The 24,601-nt window shown below is 55.4% G+C and overlaps 6 protein-coding genes across 6 annotated transcripts; 3 read left to right on the top strand and 3 right to left on the bottom strand.

Moving 5' to 3' along the window:
- Positions 1-299: 299 nt before the first annotated feature.
- Positions 300-1,436, bottom strand: CCMA1212_002765 (uncharacterized protein; the record flags this gene model as incomplete). Its single annotated transcript, XM_073700139.1, has 2 exons — positions 300-953; positions 1,149-1,436. The coding sequence occupies 2 exons, from the start codon at positions 1,434-1,436 to the stop codon at positions 300-302; spliced, it is 942 nt and encodes a 313-aa protein (XP_073561441.1).
- Positions 1,437-2,780: 1,344 nt separating this feature from the next.
- Positions 2,781-4,948, top strand: CCMA1212_002764 (putative T-complex protein 1 subunit theta; the record flags this gene model as incomplete). Its single annotated transcript, XM_073700138.1, has 4 exons — positions 2,781-2,784; positions 3,045-3,144; positions 3,301-4,867; positions 4,931-4,948. The coding sequence occupies 4 exons, from the start codon at positions 2,781-2,783 to the stop codon at positions 4,946-4,948; spliced, it is 1,689 nt and encodes a 562-aa protein (XP_073561442.1).
- A 1,094-nt stretch (positions 4,949-6,042) lies between these two features.
- Positions 6,043-6,690, top strand: CCMA1212_002763 (uncharacterized protein; the record flags this gene model as incomplete). The annotated part of the gene is made up of 1 exon (XM_073700137.1): positions 6,043-6,690. The coding sequence occupies one exon, from the start codon at positions 6,043-6,045 to the stop codon at positions 6,688-6,690; it is 648 nt and encodes a 215-aa protein (XP_073561437.1).
- A 1,123-nt stretch (positions 6,691-7,813) lies between these two features.
- On the bottom strand, positions 7,814-11,568 carry CCMA1212_002762 (uncharacterized protein; the record flags this gene model as incomplete). Its single annotated transcript, XM_073700136.1, has 3 exons — positions 7,814-9,047; positions 9,122-11,189; positions 11,397-11,568. The coding sequence occupies 3 exons, from the start codon at positions 11,566-11,568 to the stop codon at positions 7,814-7,816; spliced, it is 3,474 nt and encodes a 1,157-aa protein (XP_073561438.1).
- Positions 11,569-21,482: 9,914 nt separating this feature from the next.
- On the bottom strand, positions 21,483-22,451 carry CCMA1212_002761 (uncharacterized protein; the record flags this gene model as incomplete). The annotated part of the gene is made up of 2 exons (XM_073700135.1): positions 21,483-21,978; positions 22,045-22,451. The coding sequence occupies 2 exons, from the start codon at positions 22,449-22,451 to the stop codon at positions 21,483-21,485; spliced, it is 903 nt and encodes a 300-aa protein (XP_073561439.1).
- Positions 22,452-23,040: 589 nt separating this feature from the next.
- Positions 23,041-24,140, top strand: CCMA1212_002760 (uncharacterized protein; the record flags this gene model as incomplete). Its single annotated transcript, XM_073700134.1, has 2 exons — positions 23,041-23,383; positions 23,449-24,140. 2 exons carry the CDS (start codon positions 23,041-23,043, stop codon positions 24,138-24,140), a joined length of 1,035 nt encoding a protein of 344 aa, XP_073561167.1.
- Between the last annotated feature and the right edge of the window lie 461 nt (positions 24,141-24,601).

Below are 24,601 nucleotides of genomic sequence, written 5' to 3'. Positions count from 1 at the left end.
TCCGCCGTGATTCGATTCGGGACTGACTTGGCTACCTTGTATTATACACATCCACCCCTAACGTTTCAAGATAAAGGTCTCCTACAGTACCGTTTCGAGATGGGAAATGGAAAATGTAAAGTAAAAAGCAAAGAAAGACTGCCCAAGCAAGAGGCCCCAAAATGTCCTGTACCGAATCAAACGAAAAAAAAAAAGGAAAAGCAAAGCAAAAAAAGTAAACGCCTTCCGCACATGTCTGCCGTCGCCCATCCCAATACGTATAGCCCCCTTGCGTAGCCGGCTTCCCCCTTAATTTTTTTTTAATCTTTTTCGTCGTCGCCGTCCTTGTCCATCTGAGTTTCCTGGTCCTCGGTGTCATAGTTGCTCATCTCGACATCGTCATCATGTGCCTCGGCCTTTTCAGCTTCGGGCTCAGGGTCCGCGTCTGCCTCGGCTTCAGGGTCAGCTTCAGGGTCAGCCTCAGGGTCAGCCTCGGCCTTGGGGCTATTCTTCTTGGGGCTGTCGTTGTTTTCGGCATCCGCAGCGGCCTTGTCCTCTTCCTCCTGTGCCTTGTTCAGCTGGTCGGCCTTGGCCTGCCACTCTTCCCTCTCGGCTTCTGGCAATTCGTCCCAGTCGCGCTTGAGATCCTCGTCAATGTTCACATCGGCCTCGTCCTTGTCGTCCCTCTCCTTGGCCTCGAGCACAGGCCGAGCGTCCTCGCAGTACAGCTCGAAAGGAGTCTTGCTCGGCCGAGGAGACTTGGCCACGCCGTTGGGGCGCGACCGCTTGGCCTGGCTGTTGGACTCGGAGGCCGGGGACGTTGGTTCCTTCGCGGAGCCAGCCTTGGCGTCGGCGTCTGCGTCAGCGTCGGCTGGGGCGTTGGATTTCCGGTGGCCCTTCTTGATACGCAGCGGCTTATCCTTGGGCTTTCGGGGGTTAGCATTCGACTCATGGGGGATATCGAAGGAGGTTGCCTATTGTTGTTCCACTCAAATATCAACACTGAAAAAAGTCGGGGGGGGAGAGAGGGGCGAAAGGGGAGCAGCAGCAACGCGCGGGACGGCAGAAAAAGAAGAAGAAGAATCACCACTGGCCATGTCGGATGGCGCAGCGTAGAGACCGAAAAAGAAGAAGCAGAAAAGACTCAATCAAGTCGCTAGGAGGCATACCGTAGGAGGTGGGCTGGGGCTGCCCTCGGAGTCTTCGACGTTTGTGCTGGTGCGCTTAGCGAGCTGCTCAAGCAGGAAGGCCCGTTCTATCCTCAGCTTCTCGACCTGGCGCTTTATGCGGGCGAGACGGAGCCGGGCGGCGTCGTTGGCATCCTCGACCTCGTTGGTGCGGTTCTTGAGCTGGACGCACTTGCGGCGGTAGGCTTCCTCGACAGAGGGCGGCAGCGTCGACGGCACGCTGGCTGGCTCAGTGTTAGCCTCGGAGACCAATTTTCTCTTTGAAGGCATTGTTGGGCGCGGTTCGTCGAGGACGTGCGAGAGCGAGAGTTGGTTCGAGATGCCGTAGGGAGAAAGTAGGTAGAAAGACGTAAAAAGGTTGCGAGGCGATGGAGAGAAGCGCGGGTGATGCGATGGCGATGGCGCCTCTTTTGTTTTCCGGAACCGCGATGGTCTCGCAATCGCAGAGTTGACGCAGGGCGGCAATGGCGGTGCAATGCGATGCGATGCGGATGAAATGGTTGGAGAGGGAGGATTGGAGGTTGTTGAAGGGAGGAAGAAGGCAGAAAAAGAAGCTGGAGGCTTAGGACTCACGAGGCTGGGGCGCCATGATGATAAAAGTCGAGGTACGTATTCGAGGGCGATGCGCTTCAGGTGCAGTTCTCAACAGCCCATGCGAAAATGTACAAGTACCTCCGCCCTGGCCACGGCAAACAGCCACGGAATGTAGGCAGTACCTACAAGAGGCGCGAGCGAGCACAGCGCCAAACAGCCAAAGCGGACCTGCGCGAGAGGAAACGAGACTGTGGACGCAGAAAAACGCTCCACAAGGCGCGGGTTAACGCGTGCGATAGCGATACGGGAGGAGTTGGAACGCTTGTAAGTGAAGGGGAGCAAAGACGAGGGAATGAACAGGCTGAAAATGGAGAAGAAACGAAGGAATGATGAAATGCAACGGAATAAGCAAAACAAGAACAGAGCCCTAGAGGCCGAGATGGTCGAGGCAGAACTATATTTTCATCTAACTGGTCTTTCTATGGGTGGGAGGATGGAGAAGAGAGAAGAGGTGGACGAAGGATGAGATTGTTGGAACCTGGACGTCGTCCAGCTTATGTTGCATCCAGTGCTTTGGGCTGCTGCGAGGCTGCGCTTCAGTGGGCGGTTCAGCTGCGAGCGGCCACTAACGGCTGCTGGAGCTTGGCAGGGCCTGCTGGGATTAGGCGGTTACTCAGCAGCCTCAACTGTCCAACAAAGTCGACGTTGCTGATGCTGGACAGGTCATCATCACACATCATGGCTACCTTATGTACGGGACAGCTGTACATACTCGTACACTAGGTACTAGTAGGTAGTTGAGATTGATCCTATTCCTGCCATTTGCGGCAGTCGCTCGAGCCATAGGTAACGTCGTGGTCAAGACAGCTCTGATCGTCTGTGTTCAAGAGAAGGTACCAACTGGCAGCTTCTAATACTTGCAGCTACACTCGTCGCATCTCTCGCCAATCGCAATTTGGCTCAGGACATCTCAACTTGGCTCAGTACAATCTCTATGCAAACTGCTTGCTTGGGAAAGGAGAAACCAAAAACTTGTCCAATCTGTAGTAGGCGCAATTCAAGCAATCATCATCAGCATCCATGCGTAATAACCCCTATTTTCGGCCTCTTCCATGCACTGCTAGAACCGGGCCATGGAGGGGCAGCTTTCTGCTGGCGGGCGGATTAACACCCTTTCCTCCCCATGCGCCGCCTTGATTGGCCAAGCACCACAAAAAGTTGCCCCAGGCTGCCAGCAACTCACGACCCCCCAAGATTTTCCCAAGGAGCTCCAAAAGGGAACATCAACCCATCGTCCAACTCCCCAACGTTGCGTGTCTGGGTGAGGATACGGATCCGAAGCAGCTTCTCCTGGTTACCTCCATCAGTCCCCGTCTCTGCCCGCCATGTCTCTCAACATCCCCAACGCGCCCAACGCGGGCCTCTTCAAGAAGGGCTACAACAGGTGAGTTCCAGTTGCTTCCTTGAACCCCGCCATGCCACTCGGGATGCCGGACACGAGACAGAGAATACAGGAACGTTGTTCATCACATCTACCGCTTGAACCTGCCATGTCCCACAGCCAGCAGAGCAGACGCTGACTTGACGACTCGCCCACCAGCTACGACGCAGAAGATGGCGCCGTGCTGCGGAATATCGACGCCTGCCGAGCCATCACGTCCACCGTCCAGACGTCGCTGGGCCCCTACGGCCGCAACAAGGTCGTCATCAACCACCTGCAGAAGATGATCCTCACCTCCGACGCCGCCACCATCCTCCGCGAGCTCGACGTCGTCCATCCCGCCGCCAAGCTGCTCGTCATGGCCTCCCAGCAGCAGGAGGCTGAGATGGGCGACGCCACAAACCTCGTCATTGTCCTGGCCGGAGAGCTGCTGCGCAAGGCCGAGGACCTGCTGCGCATGGGCCTCAAGACGTCCGACATCGTCATCGGCTACGAAAAGGCGCAGAAGATTGCCCTCGACACCCTGGAGGAGCTCGCCGTCGACAAGGTGGGCGAGATCCAGAACCAGGCCGAGCTGAGCAAGGCCCTGCGGACCGTCATCGCTAGCAAGCAGAACGGAAACGAGGAGTTTCTGTCAACGCTCGTGGCCGAGGCCGTCCTGGCCGTGCTGCCCAAGAACCCCGCCAACTTCAACGTCGACAACATCCGAGTGGTCAAGATCATGGGCGGCAGCTTGGACCAGAGCAGGGTCGTCAAGGGCATGGTCTTCCCCAAGGAGCCCGATGGGTCGATCAAGAAGGCCAGCCGGGCCAAGGTCGGCGTCTTCACCTGCCCCATCGACACGAGCCAGACAGAGACCAAGGGCACCGTGCTGCTACACAACGCAAAGGAGATGATGGACTTCACCAAGGGCGAGGAGGCACAGCTGGAGAAGGCAATCAAGGAGCTCTACGACTCGGGCCTGCGCGTCGTCGTGTGCGGCGACCGCATCGGCGACCTGGCCTCGCACTACCTCAACCGCTTCGGCATCCTCTACATCCGCATCCTCAGCAAGTTTGAGCTGCGGAGAATCTGCCGCGTCGTCGGCGCCACGCCCCTGGCCCGGCTGGGTGCCCCCATGCCCGACGAGATGGGCAGCATCGACGTTGTCGAGACGCTCGAGATTGGCGGCGACCGAGTCACCGTCTTCAGGCAAGAGGACGAGGTCACGCGCACCGCTACGCTGGTCCTTCGTGGTGCCACGCAGAACCACCTCGACGACATTGAGCGAGCGGTTGACGACGGCGTCAACGTTGTCAAGGCCATCACCAAGGACCCCAGGCTGGTGCCCGGCGCCGGTGCTGCAGAGATTTCACTGAGCGCAAAGATCCAGGCGCAGGGCGAGAAGACGCCTGGCCTGAGCCAGTACGCTATCAAGAAGTACGGCGAGGCCTTTGAGGTCATTCCCCGCACCCTGGCCGAGAGCTGCGGCCTGGATGCCACCGAGGTGCTCAGCACGCTGTATGCCGCTCACCACAAGAGCGAGAGCGGCGATGCCGGCGTCGACGTGGAGAACGAGGAGGGCAACGGAGTGTTGAACGCCACTAAGGCGGGCATTCTCGACCTGCTGGCGTCCAAGAGCTGGGCCATCAATCTCGCCACAGAGGCTGCCCGCACGGTCCTCTCCGTCGACCAGATTATCGTGGCGAGACAGGCCGGAGGGCCGAAGCCTCCTGGCCCCAACCCTGTAAGTTGAAGCTGGTTTTGTGCCATCTCTACGCTGGTGCTTCTTGCTAACTATCGTTTATAGAACTGGGATGAGGACTAAACGAACAGAGCTGAAGGAGGCTGAGGGGGCGGCATAAAAGCATAGATATCCCGGACCATGTTGAGGCAGGCTATGTAATATGATGACAGGGAAAAAAATGATAGAATATTAATCACGTATCTGTGCGTCTGCGTTGTGGAAAGGCAATATGAATCATCCATTTCAGTATCTGATGACTCTTTGTTCTTGTAACTCGTATAGGGGTAGAGAAAAGGTATGTTGTACCTTCGACCTGTAATTCCGACTCAACCCTCCCATGCTGCGGACTTTCAACCATCGCAGAGCCTGCTCAACCATATCTAGTCCAAGTGGACTATGACAACACGACGCACGAGGTGCGAGAATCATCAAGTCCGCGCCGTCACAGTATACCAGGCGATTCAAGTATTCCGTAAGACCGATGTATTACGCGGATATACAACGGTCCAGCGAAGCGCCGGAATTACAGCCTCAACTACAGACCGAATCAAACCCCCCGACTCAGTCAACCATCCAATGATCTGCAACAGCGCCGAGGGCAGCACTGTATTCCTTTTTCGATATCTCCATTTGGTAATATTTGGGGGGACTTGGTTGGGGCAATCCCGCGCGGTTGGAGGAGCGGGTTGAACTTGAAGGCTTTGGAGGATTGGCGAATCAGGGGGGGGACGAACGCCGGGATCCAGTTGCCTGTTTTGATTTGAACTCGAAAAAAAGACTCTGTCATGTAATTGAGGATAGAGGACTGAAATGCCATTGCCGAGATGCAGAGAAGAACGTCTTCATGCTATGTCTTCTGACCTAGCAGTTGTTGTTCGCAACAAGGGACGTTTTCCCTCATACGGAATTGCTTCTGTACTTGTACCTGTCGGAAATAAGGGGGCTCTCAAGTTTGCCAGCCATGAGATATCGGAGGGGATGTCCTTGATTGTGTCTTGCAATATGAGAGTCATCTACACTTCTAATAGTCTCTCTACCTCTCTAAGAAGGCTTCACTCACATATATAACACTCTAGCCAATCCCTCATCACAACTTCTCCTCTCACCCTTCACCTCAAACCACCAACATCAACAATCAACTCACACACCTCCCAAACATCCTCACCACCATCAAAATGGCCCCCAACATCGCCCTCATCATAACCAGCACCCGCAACCCCCGCGTCGGCCCCTCCATCGCATCCCTCATAAACACCATCCTCACAAACCACCTCTCCTCAACCTCCCCTCCCCTCCCCAAGCTCAACCCTCCCCGAGCAACCCTCACAACAGTCGACCTCGCCCCCTTCAACCTCCCCATCTTCAACGAACCCGTCGTCCCAGCCAACGTTCCCGCAAGAGGCACCTTCATCCACGACCACTCCAAGCGCTGGTCCGCCGAAATCGCCCTCCACGACGCATACATCCTCCTCGTCCCCGAATACAACTACGGCATGGCAGGCAGCACAAAGAACGCAATCGACTACCTCAAGCACGAGTGGGACGGCAAGCCCGCCGCCGTCATCAGCTACGGTATCTCGGGGGGGAAGATTGCGTCGGAGCAGGTTGTTACTTCGCTGAAGGGCGTTGGGTTGAGGGTTTCGAATACGAGGCCGCAGCTTGCGTTTGTTGGGGGGGTTGGGCCGGAGGCGTTTATGGCTGTCGGGGAGGGAAAGTTGGGGGAGGGGTCGAGGAGGGAGTGGGAGGAGAGGCATGCGGGGGAGATTGTGAGGTGTTTTGAGGAGATTCTCGAGGCGTTGGAGGAGCCTGTTGTGAAGAAGTGAGCGTCATCTTGACTGGGCCTGTGAAGGGCTTGATAGTCTCCCTTGAGACGAGCTGAATGGCTCTCACTGTCGACATCCTTGGAGAGGGGAGGAAATATTCAGAAAATAGAAACAGAATCTTCGTGTTTTTGGCTATCCTCTCTCGTCCCCCCTTTTCTCAGTGTATCTGCAACGGCAAGCTGAGCCACTACGAGCGATCCTCATCAACACGGACTTGTGTTCAATCACTGGATAGAATCGGCAAACAGCGTTGAGTGAGCAGCGAAATAGGCCCATCACTTTTATATTCGGCATCAAAGTACAACAACTATGTAAAGCTCAGAACTGAATCGGGGCCTCGTCCATTCCACTGTGTTCTCGTGAATCCATAACATGCGAATGGAGAAATATGTATGTTACACATAAAGCATCTCTGCTCAGTTCGCTCAGACTTGCTCCCCGCCAAGTATTCCCTAAGATGGTCACCATCTTCCAGAATTCCAACCCAATCCGTCCAATATAAACACAAAACAAGGCGGATAAAGGAAATATACGCAGAGTCTAGAGACGGGTCGCACTAAATATCAGTAAATCAACAAGCAATGCGCAGCATATGTTGCTTCTTCGAAAGTATCGAGATTGAAAGGGTGTCAGAAAGGACCACCATCCTGCACCGCGATACTCGAATGAGCTCGACACCCCGAAGAAGAGAAAAGAAAAGAAGCGAAAAGGAAAGGAATTTTGCAAGTCAAAACTTCAGGAAACAAGCAGGGGGCTGGCAACTTCGGCGATCCGCAAAAGATAGAGACAGTCCGTGTGCGTGTGCGTCTTGAGGGGTATACTTTTGCGAGAGAGAAGACTGCAGCGTCATAGATTTCTATAACTTGATAGTGTCACCGGCAAGTCGGTAAATAAGATGTCTTGTGCAAGAAAAGAGTCGTGAATACGTCCAGACGTTCCAAGAGAATCCGAATAGCGTTCCCTAGAAAAATGAAAAGGAAAGAAAAGATCCGTGAGGCCGTCGTAGAGCTTGCTAAGAAAACAAGCAAAAGGGCAAAGAGCCAGCCAGCCTCCCCAAACGCCATACCATGCTAAGGACGAAGCGGACAAGATTGTCCTTCGTCCCGGACTAGAAACAGTCGAATCAAGCCTCTTCTGTGATTCCTCCCTCGCCGCCGCCCTCTTCTCGCCATTCTCGGCTGCGCTCTGCAAGGCGCTTGATGCCACTGATGCGGCTCGCCCACAGACTCTCGACAGGGCTTCGAGATGTAAAGGCTCGTTGGGAGCTGATGACGCCAATTGCTTGAAGCACTGCCTTGCGGCTGTCGCGACCGAACACGGCAGGATGGTTGATCCACTCCAGGCTGCTCTCCAGCTCGGCATCGAGAGCAGACACCGTCGTGGCATCGATGCCAGCGCCAAGCGCCAGCCCGTCTGCGGAACGCGTTCGGCCCAGAGGAGGAGGAGGCCCAAGTGCAGAACCAGGCACGTTGTTTCCGGAGGAGGAGGCTGCCGAGTTGGGAGACGGGCTGCGCCTCCGATCTGGCGTCCCAGACGCCGAAGACCCGTCGTTGCCCGGGTGCGGTGTCGACGGCAGCGATTTGCTGGGAGGCACAGGAGGCAGGCCGCCCTTGCCAAGGCCCTTGAGGATGGAGCGGGTTTCGTTCAGCAGCGTATGAGCGCGGTCGTGCTGGCCGCGGCTCACGAGAGTCAGTGCACGCGTGAGCATGTCCGACGTCAGCAGCTCCATTCGTCTCTGGACGACGCTTGGGTGCGGCGGGATGGGCGGCGTATTCTGCCACCGGTTCTTCTGGCCAGCGTTCGCTGGAAGCATCGTAATGGCCAGCAGGGATGGCCGGGGCATCTGCGCAGTGGTGCCGTCCCGCAAGATGTCGCCCCAGGTCAGGTCAGCTTGAATAAGGGGCACTTCTTCGACCGAAAGAGTCCTCTCGGTATCCGTATCCGCCGAGCCACCAAGAGCCTCGAGCCCTGAGACAATGTTGTCCCAAGGATCCGGAGCAAGCGTCTCCTGAGAAGAGGTGTCTGGGAGGATGACGAGCTGCACCAGCACATCACGCTTGTCTCCGAAGCGCAGGTCGCCGAGCGACGCTTCCGCATCCCGTCCCGTGGCTCGCTTGGTGATTTGCAGAGCGCCGCTGATCTTGTGGAACTTGGCAGGCGACCCTTCGGGAAGCTTGAGCTTAAGCCTAACGTTTTGGTGAGACAGAGTCTGCATGCTGCCCAAGCAGCCGGCCAAGCACTCCCGCAGCATCATCCAGTCCTTAACATATGTGTAAGATGCCTTGGTCCTTGTCGATAGCTCAATCATTGTGTCGGGCTTGTGCGTCATTCCCAGTCCGAAAGAGTGAATCGTGATCCTGTGGCAGTCTTGTTAGAACACGACACATCGACAACATTGTGCAAAGGGGAAAGATGATGTCGTTTAACTTACTTTGCAGCTTCTGCCCTAGAGACGACAAAGTCCACGGAATCAGCATCAGACGTCGACGCATCGCTAATGAGCAAAATGGTGGCAATCGGGTTGTTGTGCTTTCGCTGCATCAGCAAGTCCATGGCGACGTTGGCACCCTCAACCACGTCCGCGCGGTGGCTCTTCTGTCCAACAGGCTTGATTGAGCCCAGGACGTTGGACCAACCGGGCCAGGCCTTTGTGGTCATACCAACAATGGGCACACCGCCTCCTCCAGAGCCGAAGGTGACAAGACCCATGCGGTCCCTCTCGCCGAGAGTGCTGACCATGAATTTCAGCGCGTCGCGGACGAGGTTAATCTTGACACCCTGCATGGACGAGGAAATGGGGACAACTACGACAACGTCGATCGGGACGTGAACGGGTGTCGGAAGGCGAGCCGTCTTGCTGGGCACGTTGGTGTACTCGGTCATCGCAGTCGCGGCGGACTTGTGACCCCAGGACGAGGCGATGGAGGATACACGCTGGCGTCCCACGCGGTTCCAGTCGGGGTCCTCGTCGTTTTCAGACATTTCTCCGCGGTCCATGTCGGGGCTTCGAATAGAGGGCGCAAAATCGACCGCGTTCAAGTCCAACAGAGCTTGGTTCCACAGCTTGAGCTGGTTTCGGTTGTCGAATCTGAGATGGAATTGAGGCAGCTCGGCCACGGAGAGGTTGAGCGTCAGGATATTCTCATCAATGGCACCCGTCTCCGTCACGTCGTTTAGGTGCTTCTTGATCAAGATGGACCCCTTGAGCGTGCAGCGGGTAGCCGGCTTTCGCTGGCCATCGTCCCACTGAGGCGGAAGCTTCTTCTCCTTGACACAGATGAGCATCTCAGAAAAGAGATAGCACTCGAGTTCCTGCCAAGACACTTTATCCTTGCCCACCCGCAGCGTGCCGCACAACCTCAGCTGGCCGAATCGGCTAAACTCCAGCCCGTGCCAGTTGTCGACGCGGTTGCGTAGATTCTCCGTCATCTCTTCAAGCACCTCTGCGGACTCGTACGGGTGGAAGCGCGGAGCGCTGGATGCCGGCGTCGGAGCAGGCGATATGGCGCGAGGGGCTGCCTCAGTCATGCCCGGGTTAATGGCCAACTGAGACTGCACGGGCGAGCCGATGTCCTCAGGGTCCGGCCGCCAATTGTTGTCGGGAACTTCAACGGTAACAAGGCACGTGAGGGTCTGCTGCTGGCGAGATCGACTGATGGTGGGAAACTCGGAGCGAATGGTGACAATCGGGGGCGGAATGGGGTTTCTTGTAGCGGCACGGGGGCTGCTCGGCGTCGCCTCCATTGTCTGGATATCATAGTCGTGGCGCCATTGAGAGCCGCTCTGGGCAGTCTCAGGATAGCCATTGGAGGAGGCCATGCCAGTGCTGTCGTTGCGAGTATGTCTCGTGGACGCATAGCGTTCCGAGGTAGAGTCCCTGATATCGCGATGGCTCGATCTGCCAACGCTCGACCTGCCGACGCTTGGGGTGTGCGACAGCTGCTGCTGCTGCTGCCGCCTCGGGGTGTTGTTATCTACGTTGGGTGATCCCTGGCCTTCCCAGGTGTGTGCCGGCGTGACGGTGCCAGCCCTTGACTCGGTGCCGGCAGTGCGCACCATGTTGCTGATTTTGTCTACGTCTTCATTAGCGGCATGCTTCTGCGTTTCGGTGCGTCTAGATGACGAACTGATGTCCAGGACATTGCCGCCGCGGCTGGAGTCGAGATGCAGCGGTGCATCGCAGGTTGGGCAGTACTGTGCCTCCATCTCGCGGATGAACTCGTAGAAGCAGGCTTCGTGGGAGACATGGGAGCAGGAGAACTGCAGGATGCGCTCGCCGCGCAGCGTGTGCTCCAATGGCTCCTCGCAGACGGCGCACTCGCTGCCGACGAACGTCCTGTCCCGCCGCATGCGGCCCCGATCCGCACTGCTCGACATGACGTTGTTGTCGATGCCCCCTACCCTTCTAGACGTGGCGGCGCTTGCAGAGCTTCCAGACCGCGCTCGCTGCTGGAGAGAGACGGTGCTGCGAGAGGCTGGGGACTTGAGAGAGGATTGGCCTGAAGGGGATCAAGGTTAGTGAAAGTGTCAGAGAAGAGAGAAGCGCAAAAAATAGTCATCATCGTGGGCAGGGGAGAGTTGGTGGCGAAGGGGAGGCAGGGGGTGTTTATGGGAACGAGTCGCGGCGCATGGTATTAGTATGGCATCTAGTCTAAGGGGGGGTGGACGGGCGTATATAGAGGGCGCGGGAGATGAGATATGCCTACCCTCAAGATGGAACGGAGCATCCGTTGCACTACTTTCAGGCCTGAATCGAGGGCCAGCCGACCTTGTTGACCGTGGACTGGCAATGAGGCCCAGGTCACCGAGAGTGCTCGGAAAGTCTCCCTTCTTGCGGCGGCTGTCGACGTGCTGGCTCTTGTGTCGTCGACTGAACATAGCACCGCGGGCGGTGGGTCACCAACTAGAATCGATAGTAACGAGTAGCGACGAATGAGTAGATGAGTGAGTGAGTGGTCGAAGACTGGGAGCCGAGCGTGCTCTTGTTGCTTGTTTCAGCGAGAGCCTCTTAATTTCAACTGATAATGTCGCAAGTTGCTGGACAAATTGACTAGCGGATTTCGGATCGGCGTAAGGTTGAGGGTAGTCGTTTCAAGGCGCCGCGGCGAAAGTTGCCCGAGAAGAGGGTATGAGGGAGCGACAAGCAAACAAACGGCCCGGTAGAAAGAGAGAGGGAGAGAAGAGAGAGTCGACCGAACTGGCGGGGAAGCAGAAGGACTGGAGTGGTGGAGGAGCGGATGTGTTGGATGCAGGTGCAACAGTCGGGAGAAACCAGAGCGGGCTGCAAACAGCACAGCACACACAAGACGAGGTAACGGAGAGGACGAAAAGAAGGGAACCGGCACGGCGCTGCGTCTTGTAAAAGTACTAGGCCGGGCTGTCGTGCATGCAGGATCGGAAGAGGCGTGGAGGAGAAAAACTGCTGGTTCGACAATGGCTGCAGGCTGGTGCTAGTGCAGAGGAAGAGTGAGGGCGGGCGGGGGCCTTCAGGTTGTTTGCATGGTGCGCCAGACACGATCGATGGCTGCTATCGGGTGCTATCAAGTGCTACCACGAGCGGCCCAGGGGAGCTTCTGCAGCACTAGGACTGATCAGGTACCGCCTGCGAAGCTTGGATGCAACGCCGCTCAACGGGCTAAAAAAGGACTGGACGAGCGGGTGGGAAAGGAAACGAAGGAGAGGGGGGAAAAGAAAGAAACGAAGAAAAAAGAGACCAGAGGCAGAGACACGGAGAGGTGTGCGAGAGGAGAGAGAAGAGAAAGAAAAGAAAAGAAAAGAAAAGAAAAGAGAAAAGAGAGCGAGAGAGAGAGAGGAAAGACCACGAAGTGAGCAAAAAGGCCATGCTGAGAGCAGGCGAGATTGACGCGATTGGAGATGAGGCCTGCCAGTACTTGCAGGCTGTACCTGGAGGTACCGAGAAAAAGGGGGGCCTGACAATTTCCAAGTTGTCGTTTTCCCTCTTTTAGCTCACAACCCAAGTCATGCTGGTTCTTCTGCCATGTTCATGCCAGCCACAACCCCGGACCGCTGGGTTGGCGAGGCCGGTTCCTGGCGTTACAGGGGAACTGAACCAAGGTAAGGTAGGTAGGTATTCAACCGCGATGGCCTCCAACTACTTGGTACGATGTACCTACTAGTACCCGGGGGAGTACCCATAAAGTCGTACCTTACCCAGTCAGTAGGTAGGTAACTGGAGGCATTACAGACAGGCTTTGCCACGGGATATTACGGCAACTGCCAGGTAAAGACTTGAAGGACAACCCCTGGGCACCTCATCTGACAGTGCTGAATACTTCGATACTTAAAGTAGCTTGCACTACCCTCAACTCTGCTGTAAGTCAGTACTGTCAAGTATTGGCTCTAGTCAACCTAAGTTGGCTCCTGTTGATGCTGCCCTCCAATCCAACTCGACTTCAGTGGCATCGTCAACCAACTCTCCGTTACGACGGGAGTACCATTACTGACACCTTACCTGGCCTCCCAGTGTCGCATTTGATCCCAGCTCAGCGGTTCTTCTGCAGGGGAAAGTGGTGGGAACAACAGCTTCCAAGTAATACATCACGTACATGTGCCCTTCCTAGCGTGGCTGCAGGTGGCGGCTCAAACGAGGAACTCGTAGCATGCAGACAGGTAGGTACCTTGCGTACCTGCATGTACGAGCTGCAGAACCATGCGCCTTGCCTGTCTGTTTTGTCTGCCGGCATCGGATTGGCTGATGAGTCCATGAATGGAGACGGTACCTCATTAGGTACCTAGAGCAACATGCCCACACCTTGTACCTGTATGTACCTGTGCCTGAGCCTGAGCCTGAGCCTGTGCCTGTGCCTGACCCGTGCCTTGTCCTCCATGGTTCGAGTTGCTAGCATGCTTCACCAACGACAGCCGAGGACAACATCATCTTTTGCATCGGACATTAGCGCAGGTACAGGGCCTGTCTCTCTCTCTCTCTCTCTCTATGTCTCCGTTTCGTTTCCTTTCTTTTCTCTACTCGAGCCCGCATCCTGAATTACCTCGTCTCCTCCCGTCAGAAATTGGAGAGCATCGGGTCCTGCAGATCCCGGGCCAAGCCCGGTCCGCGCGAGATTAAACAGACATGCACCTCCGCACGACAGCTCACAGAGGGGACAATATTTCTGTATGTATGCCAGATGCGGCCAGTTACGTCGAGAGCAACAGCCATGATCAGGTATGTATGTAGGCAGTAGTTGGCGAGCACAGACTTGCGGCACAGACACACCCGTCCGCAGAGAGATCCCGAACCGAATAGCAGACTGCCGATTGGGTTCGCTGCGCTTAGACACGATGTTACTGCCGCCGGTCGTGGCGGTTGGCTGGTAAGAGCACAGTGTCCACAGGCAAAGGGCGGATGGCCTGATGGCCCTACTTGCCTACTTTGCATGAACGGAGGCTGCTGCAGAGTAGGGAAAGGAACGACATCCATCCCAGGCCAGAGACTGCAGAGGGCCCTGCCGCTCGCCTTGGCCGGGTTCTGCTCCGCTGCTGGGACCCTTGCCCGAGCATTCAATGCAAGCCCCTGTCATCGTGTCCCGAACCGGCCAAGGGGCCTGCGTGGTGGTGGAGAGCGCCGTTTGTCCCAGTCCAGATGGGCACAAATGCTGTGGGCATCTCATCAGGGCCTGCCCGAACTTGCTGCTAGCTCATGCGAAGATTTGGCTTGCTGTGGCTTTATCCTCCTTGCATGAAGAAGTGGCGTGTGTTGCCGCCAACCAGCATCTTGGCTCTCAGCCATCGAGACTCTTTTTGCTTCTAGACGCGAGACGACAAGGCTAGCGCTGGGAAGCGAGGAGGACGGCCTCTGCCAGTTCACACGCACTAACACTGCAAACGTACTCCTGCGTCCTATAGTTCCATGCATATAGCACCTTTATTGATTGTCAGTAGCGCCTCGGTATCCCGCAGATAACAATTGTTCACGGCGATATCACTTGTGACAACTTCCCCATTGGTTTCAAGAGGACGTGCACCGAAGGACCAGGTAGGTAGAAGTGCAGCTGGACTCGGGTTGTATTCCCGTGGAGGCGTGATGTCTGTCTCCCACAATTCTTCCATATCACAGGAGGACATCAAAGCAGTAGTGAAAGCCAGTGAAGTCCATAAAGAAGAGAGGCACGAGTCAATATTCGATGTCCCTCGTGGTATCATACCTCTCGTGGCATGCACCATGATGGAGATTCTCGCCCAGTTGAAGCAGCAGCGCAGATACGACGCTGCCAGTGATACAACGCTGATGCATGTCGATGGATGCCAATAGCATCAGCTAATTCCCCTCTTGCAAGAACTCATACCTTGTGCCTTCTTTTCCCCCCTCTCTCGTGGCTATCCTTTGTTCTCCCGGTATTATTGGCAAAAGGGTCGAGGTGGTCGCTGAATCCTGTCCGCTGTAAGTACCAGTTTGGAGCTGTTCTGTTACGGCAGTCAGCGTCACGGGACTTGGGGCTGCCTCGTCCATCGTACCTGCCCGACCTCTGCGGCCATCCGTCGACGTGACATCGCCACTTTCTTCTCCTCTCGTCCGATCTCCGCTTTCTCTTCACCTCTCCATCCTCCGTTTGCCGCGCTCGCAAAATCTTGGTTGCCCTGATGCCGCCATTGCAGAGGGGAAACGATCGCAGGCATCACTTGGGCCAAGACTCCACGATGAACCCTCCCGAAGCCTTACGGAAGGCCTTCCGGTATAGCTTCAAACTTGCGTCTCACACCACTCGACTAGCATCACATTAGCCTCGCGTGGCGGCTGGTGGATATGGCCTGCTTCGGTGGCCTATGGGAGGACGGGGGGTTGGGAGCTCGACAGGCAGTTTACTGCGCATGAGTTCACCTTCATGGGATCACCGAGCCAGTAATACTTCGTACCTGCATGGGCAAAGCAGGATGCATTACAGGCCAACAATCTCGGGGCCGACAGCCTGGCCATGACATGGGTGATGGTATTACCCAAGGCGACTTGTCATGACGACGATGATCCTCTTCACCTGGGCTCCCGAGACAGCAACTGCATGCTTTTGCTCCGACGTGGTACGAGTAGCAATAGCTTGCCATCACTACTACCTCACCAGGTAAGCAGTCGCCATTTTCTGCATTTCTTGATGCATGTATGTATTGCAGTACGAGCATGTTGTCATGGGCAGTACAACTAGAGGTAAGCAGGAGACATCATCACACTCATCTGCGGGGGGCAGACAGGGGTTTCTCTTTTAGCCAGCAGGCAAAGGATGCTCTAGTACTTGGGTTAACCTCCTTCCTGGCCCAGGTCTCGGACAAAGTCCTCAAGTCGAACACATGAGCCCAGAAGCTCGGAGCTGCATCTCTCACATGCCCGATCGCCAACATATGCACCTTCTTATCCCAGGACGCGAGATGCAAAGAGACGTTTCTTACTCCCCAATCGAGTATCTCGTAGTCGCCAAGCACGATACGCAGCAGCGGGCCGATTCGCTAGCTTTGGCTCTTCAACCGGCCGGTCGAATGGCATCGAGCATGACGAGTCATGGATGATAAGGACATTGTCATGAACTTAGCCTTTGCGATTGCTGATGTCCAGGTCTCTCTATCTTTGCGGATGCGATCAAGACATGATTCCTGGCTGGGTCCTACGGAGAATCAAGGCACAGTTGGTACCCAAACTGAATACCGGGAATACCGCAAGACAGGGCACCAGCAATGTTGGGTACCTCATCGGATCTCAACCTGTCTGTTTGAAAGGGTCCCATCCTCAAACCGATGTATGCAGCTTACATGCACATGGCGCGGAGTGGTCGCACATGTACGATACTGCTGATGCCATCATCTCTCTTGATATACAGGTAGGTGTGATCGCTGGGATCCATCCCAGGTTACAAGATCCATGATGATGGGCAACCAGGGTAGGGCAATGTCCGCCCCGTCTCTATCCTCCACAATAGCCAAGAATTCGGCCTGCACGAAGAAGCAAAAGGAGCGTAGGCAATCTGCGACGCAATATTATTCATCCCATCGCCCTGGGTCTACCAATCTCACAGGATGCATGGTGACGAGAAAGCTGGGCAGCGCACAAAGTCGGGGCTTGTGTCTCACTCGTCCACTTCATCCCCGGCCGAAACTGAAGCCATTACCAGTAATGGTGCTGGGCTTCGACATGCACTTGGGGCATGGCCAAAGAGTCTAGAAACGTGCTGGAATCGAGAGGCGTTTGAGCGAAGCTGAACACGGCATGGCATCACAGGCGGCGCTTCGTGGCGTCTTGAAGCCGCTGAGCTATATACGGTACAACCACGGAGGACGAGGACGCTACGCCACATGGATATCCCCCGCCTTGCGAATTCAACCAGTGGCATCATATCGGGGTTTGGGGGCCACGAAGTCCGTCGTACAAGCATGTCTAACAGCAGTATTAGCAACTTCGCAGGCGGAAGACGGATCGATTCACGAGAACAGCACGAAGTGGCCTAGGATGTTTCTGCGGCGCGCCCTAGCCGGCAAGAGGTACGCATCTACTACGCAACTGTCAGCTTTGGTTCTATCCTCCTACCCGCCTCAACGTGGTACCGGCAGTATGAAGTATGCCCTCAGTCTAATGAGATTTCGAAACAGACTGCAACCACCATTACTATGCCTCTACGACTTGCTGCTGCTGGCAGAACGGGGACAGCTCCAGCACTGCAGATGAACAGCCCGCAGGGCAATATACTGGCAACCCACAGCTGCGGTGGACTGGCTTGTCATGATTCCACGGATGGATCTGAATCGGGGGCTGGCGTCATTCTCAAAGAATTTGATCAATCAGTCCACGGCACTTGCCGCATGGCTTTTTGTTTTGTGTCCTCTCTACCCCCTCTCATGCCTCCTGTGCCCTGTCCCGTTTCCCTTTTTTGAGTCACCATGCGGCCGGCGGGACATGGGAGGAAACAAGCCGAAGTGAATGGTTCAACCGGCCCCGGCCTGTTTAGTGAGATGCGATTCGCCAACGAGGTGAACAAGGTCGCATTGGCCGTGGGACCAGGGGAGCTGGGCTTGGGGTCGCTTGTCTAGCTACGTTTCTGCAAGGCACCTGTCTGCTCTTTACGACATGCAGAGATTGACATTGCGACATGCCTGCCTGGGAAGCTTGGGGCCTTGGAACATAGCCTCCGTGCATGTTTGGGCCGAAATACCACCTCTCTGCCGACCCGACCAGCAGGAAGCAAACCCGACAAGTCGGGCGAGAATAGCCATTCGTTTCAATGGCGTTGGCCGACTTCCACGGCACTTCAGCGACTGCCAGGATGCAACAGCAGATTCGGCTTCCATGGATGCCACGGTCTGGAGTTGCAAGGCAGTGATATCTCCCTGGTGAAATTGCACTCGCGAGCGTGCGAATTGATTGCTCTGAGAGGTCAAGAACTTGCCATCCTCCATTCACTAGCATTGCCAGAGCTGTGTTTCACTTACAGGCAAAGTCGAGGAGGCCAATTCCATACAGCATCATGTTTCATGCATGCGATATGCCATGCAGCAGAAGCATCTCTTGATTCCACTGCTTGTTCCCGACCCCCGTCTACATGGTAGTCAACATCACATGCTGCATCGGCTCGGACTATATCGGCCGCGAGAAAGCTGGCTTTTGACGAGACGCACACGCCAAACGAAGTACTCGGAGGAGCGGCATCGATTACTACCTACAGAGGCTGCCCCGAGAGAGACGCTGCATAGCCCTCTATCCGATGGCACGCTCCGACTCGTCACGACAGGCGATGCTGCAGGGAAAAGGCACTTCAAACCACCAACGTGTACCACTGCTACTGTGGCATCGGCTTCAACGTCCTTAACGGCCGACGGCATATGGCTTGGTGGATTTCGCAACTGCCGCACGGGGCAATACTATTCTGCATCGCGGCTCTAGGCCCTGTCCATCAAACCTTCCATCCCCCCACTGATCTCATGGCAGCAGATTGATGTGTCACCTGGGTGCGGACATGACTCGTCACGACAGGAGTCAATTCAGCTGTCGGCGAAGGACAAGAAACGGCCAGCGGGACAAGGGGAGGAGGACTCGGACTGGTCCGTTTGGCGAACCCTTTCTCCAACAACAAGGTTCTGCAACAAGCCTCAAGCCACGCCACAGCCGCGTATCCCGTCCGGGCTCCAGCTTTTTCGAGCCACTAGGCGTAGCCTGTTTTACTTGGTCCAACACCCCGGCCGAGAGAAGCAGGCCAAGGGAGGAGACTCAGCCATGAGCATGATGTCGAGACGCTTGAAGAACTGAATCCATCAGATGCTTTGCCCAATTCTCTTTGGGGAACACCGATGCTCGCACTCTGCCGAGGAACTGCGAAGCACATGATGCTCCTGAGCTGAAGCCGGGTAGCCAGACACTCCCGCAAAGAGCTCTCCTCATGTATCCCCCCAGCGTCAAAGTTGACAACATGTTACTGTTGATAGGGCCGACCACTTACCGAGAGTCTTGATCTTTTCATTGGAACATGTCCGAGATGAAGATCGGATACATGTATTCCCCACGGCGGTATTGACGCTCTTGGCAGGAGATTGTCTTGCCGTGTAGCTTACATGTGGCGCCCTTCCCTTTGAGTGTGCATTGCTACCGCTTGATGTCCCGGCCAAAAAAACGACTCGTATTAGTCGCTACAGTCCTGCTGGCGATTCTCTCCGAGCGCTACCTTGCTTATTTCTGGGAAGACTTCCGAATGCCGATTCAATATCATATATGACCAAACACTAGAGTGCCATGGCCATTAGTGGCAACACAATGACAGAACCAAACCGGCCGATTGCCGTCCAAGCGATGAAACGATTTTTTCCTTCTTTTGGGGCAAACCAGGAGGTTGGGCTGACCGGTCACAAACTGGGTTGTCCCTCGTACGGGCACTGCCACCCGGATCCTCCTCCACGACCCGGATTGTTGGTTCTCAACCTTGGCTATTGGCCTGTTTGTCAATCGCTTGGCTTACTATGCTCTACAAGTGCCAAATCCCGCCTAGGCGCTCCTGGGGTTTCGGGGTTTGCAAGCAAAGCTTCCAAGCGTAATGACTGCAGTGGGATGAGCTATTGAAGACCTATTGAAGAACGACAAAGGATTCAGCTTCTCCTATGTGATATCCTCTCTCCACAAGCGCCCTGCGGGAACTCGACGAGCCGCTTCTCCTCCAACGGCCTGTGAGTGGACGTTGGGCTGCGCCCTGCATATAAGGTAAGCGATTCAGAGGTACTTTGGAGCGATCCTTTGAACTCCGTAGAAGAGATACTGTCTAGCGTGACGGGGAGGCGTTCCGCCTGCCGATACAGTCTGTCGCGAGACCTTGCCATGAGATGCCGCTCGCATTTGTATCAAGGCGAACTCAAGCATAGGAAGCACTGGAGTGATGGGTGTGATTGTGGAAGCGTGATGACTAGAGATGAAGTCGTCACGTTTTGTCCGCATGGGACGGATGTTTCCCTCACGTTTCGCCATGCTGCCTTGCTGCCTTGCTGCCCCTATACTTGGTACCCTGACGAGTGTCCAGGAGGCAACAGATGCCCCTTGCCTGCGGAAGTGAAGGAAGTCCAAAGTAGTACGCAGGCAGCCAGTTATGCGAGGCGCAGCCAATAGAATGAATGGCTCCAGATGTCTCCAGATGCAGTGCACATACAGAGTGTGTCACGTCTTGCTACCCTCCTTGAGAGGCTTGCGCGCAAGTCAACCTGCTCATCAGCGTCACATTGGCGGAGGCGGTTAGCTAAAACGTGACGCGGACTATATCACAAGCGCCTGCGGTGCTGCAGCACTCCTTTCTGTGTGACTGTGACGTTGTTCAAGAGGACTAGGAGGCGAGCGAAAAGGAATGAAGAGAGTGTGAGAGAGGAGAGAGGATTATTGGGTTGAGAATGGGGGAATTCCGTGAAGTGGCGGCGGTGAAAATGGGAGAATGAGCAAGGTGTTTGTTGTAGCTTTGTTGAAAGGAGTTGATAACCTTGCTAGATGTGATGGCATCAAGGATGTCAATTGGAGAGAGTCAAGGGGTTGGAAAATGAATTATGGGTTCGTTTGTCTTTTCTCTTTCTCTTTGTTGGATATCTGCTCAGGGAAATTCTGATGGCTTGGGAACGAACAGGAGAAGGGTAAGTATCTCTCCGGGAGGCTCTGAAGGATCAAAAGCAGGTAACCTCTTTCGTCTAGGTGAATCTGGTGCTGATAGTCTCACTGATTATCGCTGTAGATGTGCGTCTAGGCCAGGGTCTCATGCCGGAAGTAAACCTTGACCAGTCCTCCTCTGGTGGAACTAGGCGGATGGATAGGTTCTGAGATACCGAAAGTGACTGCATCAAGGTGATCGCTTGCCGAAGGCTGTCCTTGAACAGAGAACATCCGAAACGAAGCGTGTTATTAACCCTGGAGGAAACTGCGTGGAAGTAGTTGCTCACTGTGTGTCATACTTCAACAAAGAGCATCAGAAACAAAGATTGCTGTAGCATTGACTCCCGTCCTTGCGAAAATACATACACAAATGATCCGTGGCCGTCCATAGTACTTGGTAGAACTGTCGCTTGTCTGCCTGCTCAGCAAACCCCCTTTCGAGCTAACACATTGCTAATGCCCCATCATCAACGGTGTAAAAAGCTCTGCATTTGATCCCAATCTTTTAATAACCATCCCCCAATCATCCACAAAACTCCCATGATACCCGGCGCGTAACGCACAGCTCAGCGAATGCCCCCCCATCCTGAGCCCCACAGACAAGAAAAGAGGATAAGAATGATGAATGTGACGCCTTTGGGTATCATCTCATGCGAAAGACGTAGCCTCACCGCGCCGGCAAACCTCACTTCCTCTTAAGAAACCCAGGTCCCGACGCCACAGCAGGCCTATTCCTCTTCAGAAGCAACTCCTTGGACGCCTTCGACTGCTTCTTCACCTTGGGCGCAAGCCTCTGATCCGCCTTCTTCTCCACGCGATACACCGTCGACCGGACCACCTCGTCCTTGGGCCCCGCGTCCAGCCGCGTCAGCCTCTTCTCGACACCGGACACCTTGCGCCTCTTGGGCCCTGCAGCAACGCCGCCGGCGTCAGATCCGTCGTCCTCGTCCTCGCTTGAGGAGTCGGTGAGGAATTCCGCGGGCAGGACAGCGGGGATGTGGGACCTGTCTGCGCGGTTCCGTGCTCTGGTTGCGGTGGGCTCGAGGACCTTGGCTGAGGGCTGTTGGTGTGCTTCGCCCTGGGGCGTGGTGGCGGCTTCTTCGGCTTTCCTGCGCTCCTCGGCTTGTTTCTTGAGGAGCTCGTCGAGCTGCTGGCGCTTGCGCTTTTGTGCAGCCGCTTGTCTGATGGACAGTTAGCACATGAGAAGTGAGGGGCATCAGGGTGAGAGTAAACGGAGATGAACATACTCTTGGACTGCCTTTTGAGCGGCTTGAGTAGACTTTTTGATATCCTCAGCCGCCTTGGCGGTAGATACTGCTTCGGGAGCCTCGTCGTCGCTGTCCTCCTCTTCCGCCTCTTCCACCTCGACCTTCTTCCCAGCCGCCGAAGCGGGAGCAGTGGTTGACGGTGATTCGACGGGTGCCTTTAATTCCTCCTCCTCGTCGTCATCTCCGAAAACCTTGAGGGTGCCCTTGGCTGGCTCGGCTTTTGATGCTTCTGCGTCCTCTTTGGGGGCCTTTGCCTTGGTTTGCTTCTTCTGCTTCTTCTTCGAGGGGCTCGCTTGTGCGTTCAATTGCTCCTGTGTGGTGTTGGCTTCGTCTTCTTCTGGGGCGGTTCCCTGCAGGGCCTTTCTTCGCCTTGTCTGGACAACCATTTTGGCTGGTGAGATTTGGGCTGTTGTGAAATTTTCCAGACTTGGATTTTGTGTCTGCTTTGACACGTCGTAGAGCGAGGTTTGGTAAAAAAAAATAGCGCCTCAATTCCTCTTACGATTGGACAAACTTATTATAAAGAGGACTTGGTTTCTTTCCTTTTCCTTTGAAGATGCTGTTGTTGGTGATTTTTTTGTTGTTGCCTGAGTGATGTCGATTTCACCGCGCTGGCTGGAGGTTCAGAAAAATTTCGACGGGTCTGGGCTGGGCGCGTCTGATTGGCTGTGCGCCTGAGCGAATACGCCCGTAAAGCGACTTCACACTTTGTCGGGGCTTCATGACAGTCACAATCTCATCAATTCTTCGTCTCATCAAAGTCTGAGAGGTCCGCTGCGATTTCAGCATTTACGGTGTCAATCGGTATATTGAGCCTCCTTCTACTTGTATCATTTCGTTTGATCTCATTTCAATATTGCTTTTGCTCCCCAGCAACCAAGGAACACTCATTCTCGCTCCAATATCACGACTCACTTGATACACACTGAATAAGAGATACGATCCAGTTCAAAAGCCCCTGCATAGAACCCCAGCATGTCAGCTTGCCGCTGCTGCAAGGCCATGTGGCCTCTCAGCTCATCAGCACGCTCATTGAGATTCGCCTCTACGGTCAATCCTATCCAGCGGCAAGTCGTGAGAGCTGGCAACCATGGGCAACTCCGGCAGTATGCAGTACCAAGGATGAAAAGAGTAGGGCCGTCACCCCTCGAGGTGTACAAGCTATCAGAGATACCGCTGCCATTATTCGAAGCCGCCATCAGCAGAAACGGAGACGCCTTTCGGCGGAAAACGCCTGCCGAGTATTACCGATGCGCCGAAAAGTTCCACGAGGCCATCAGTCGAGGCTCAGATCCATGGTCCGTCTCATTGACAGGCAGTACGTAACAAGTCTCATCTTCGTCTTATCCTTCATGTCCATCGTTACTGAATTCGTGCTTATAGAAGACGGCTTCCCCGTCGAGGTAATCCACGACACGGCCTGTATAATGCGCCAACTCCAAGGCCCTCGGAAAAGCGCAGACGCATTCGCAACCGCCCTCTGGGCATCCGCCTCCGAAGCCGGCTATCGGCCCTCCACACTGTCCCTCGCAAGACACCTCGCCCGGTCAGGGGCCTACGGACGGGTCCCCCAGCTGCGGAGAGTCGAGGCCCGCTTCAAGCAGCTCGTCTCGACAGCCAGAGACGCCGACGCCCTCACCGTGGAGGGCGAGCTGCAGTACGAGCAGGGCAACTACGAGGCCGCCATCAGAGCGCTGCAGCGAGCGCTCCAGGTCGGGGATGCAGCAGCAGCAGGCTTCGAGTGGAAGCCCTACTGCGAGCTGTGCATGGGCAAGGCGCTCGCCAAGCTGGGCAGGCATGACGAGGCAAGGGCACTCTTGGAGGCCCTGTCCGAGGCTGGGCTTGCCGAGGCGGACGTTGAGCTCGGCAATTTGCTGCGCGTAAGCGACAGGGATGCCGCGGAGAGGCACCTCTTTGCTGCGGCTTCGAGCGGGAGGGCTGACATGTTCAGTGTGCTGTCGGAGATTGCCCTGGACAAGGCTGCGGAGTCTGGAGACGACAGGGCGCTGAGGGAGGAGGCTCTGCGATGGGCCAAGGAGTGGTCGAAGTTGGGCGACCCGCGTACGGAATACTAGATGGGCGGAATTTGGACTTGCTAATACAGCATTGGCGTTTGGTATGATGGGGTGTGGTTCATGCCGTCGGTATTGGCTGAGCTGGGCTTGCGTGCCTTTGCTGTGGGATGTCGTAGAAACTCCTGACGCACGTCTACCTGGGCAAGGGAGGGGGTGGGGTGATACATATCTCGACTTTATGAGTGCGACGGCCGGATCGAAGCGGGATCCGGCGTGCCGGTACAACCATGGCACGAAGCGACGGGAGGCTTGAAACGATCTAGGGAGCGTGCAAGGGCTGTTTGATTCCTTGGGAAACAACAGCGATATCCGTTTAGGCGAGGACACTTGCATACCATGACTCCTTAATCGAAGCTGAGAACATGGAGGGTCGCGGGCTGTGATTGTGGTGTTGAGCTGACAGGACAAAAATGAAGGGGTTGCCCAAGATTGTGAGGATCGGGGCTTGGAATGGGGGGGGG

This window comes from Trichoderma ghanense (genome assembly GCF_004382785.1).
Source record: "Trichoderma ghanense strain CCMA-1212 chromosome Unknown scaffold_2, whole genome shotgun sequence".
NCBI classification, from domain to species: Eukaryota; Fungi; Ascomycota; class Sordariomycetes; order Hypocreales; family Hypocreaceae; genus Trichoderma; species Trichoderma ghanense.
Note: the sequence above shows the minus strand (reverse complement) of the source record. Positions and strands in the feature narration are given on the sequence as shown.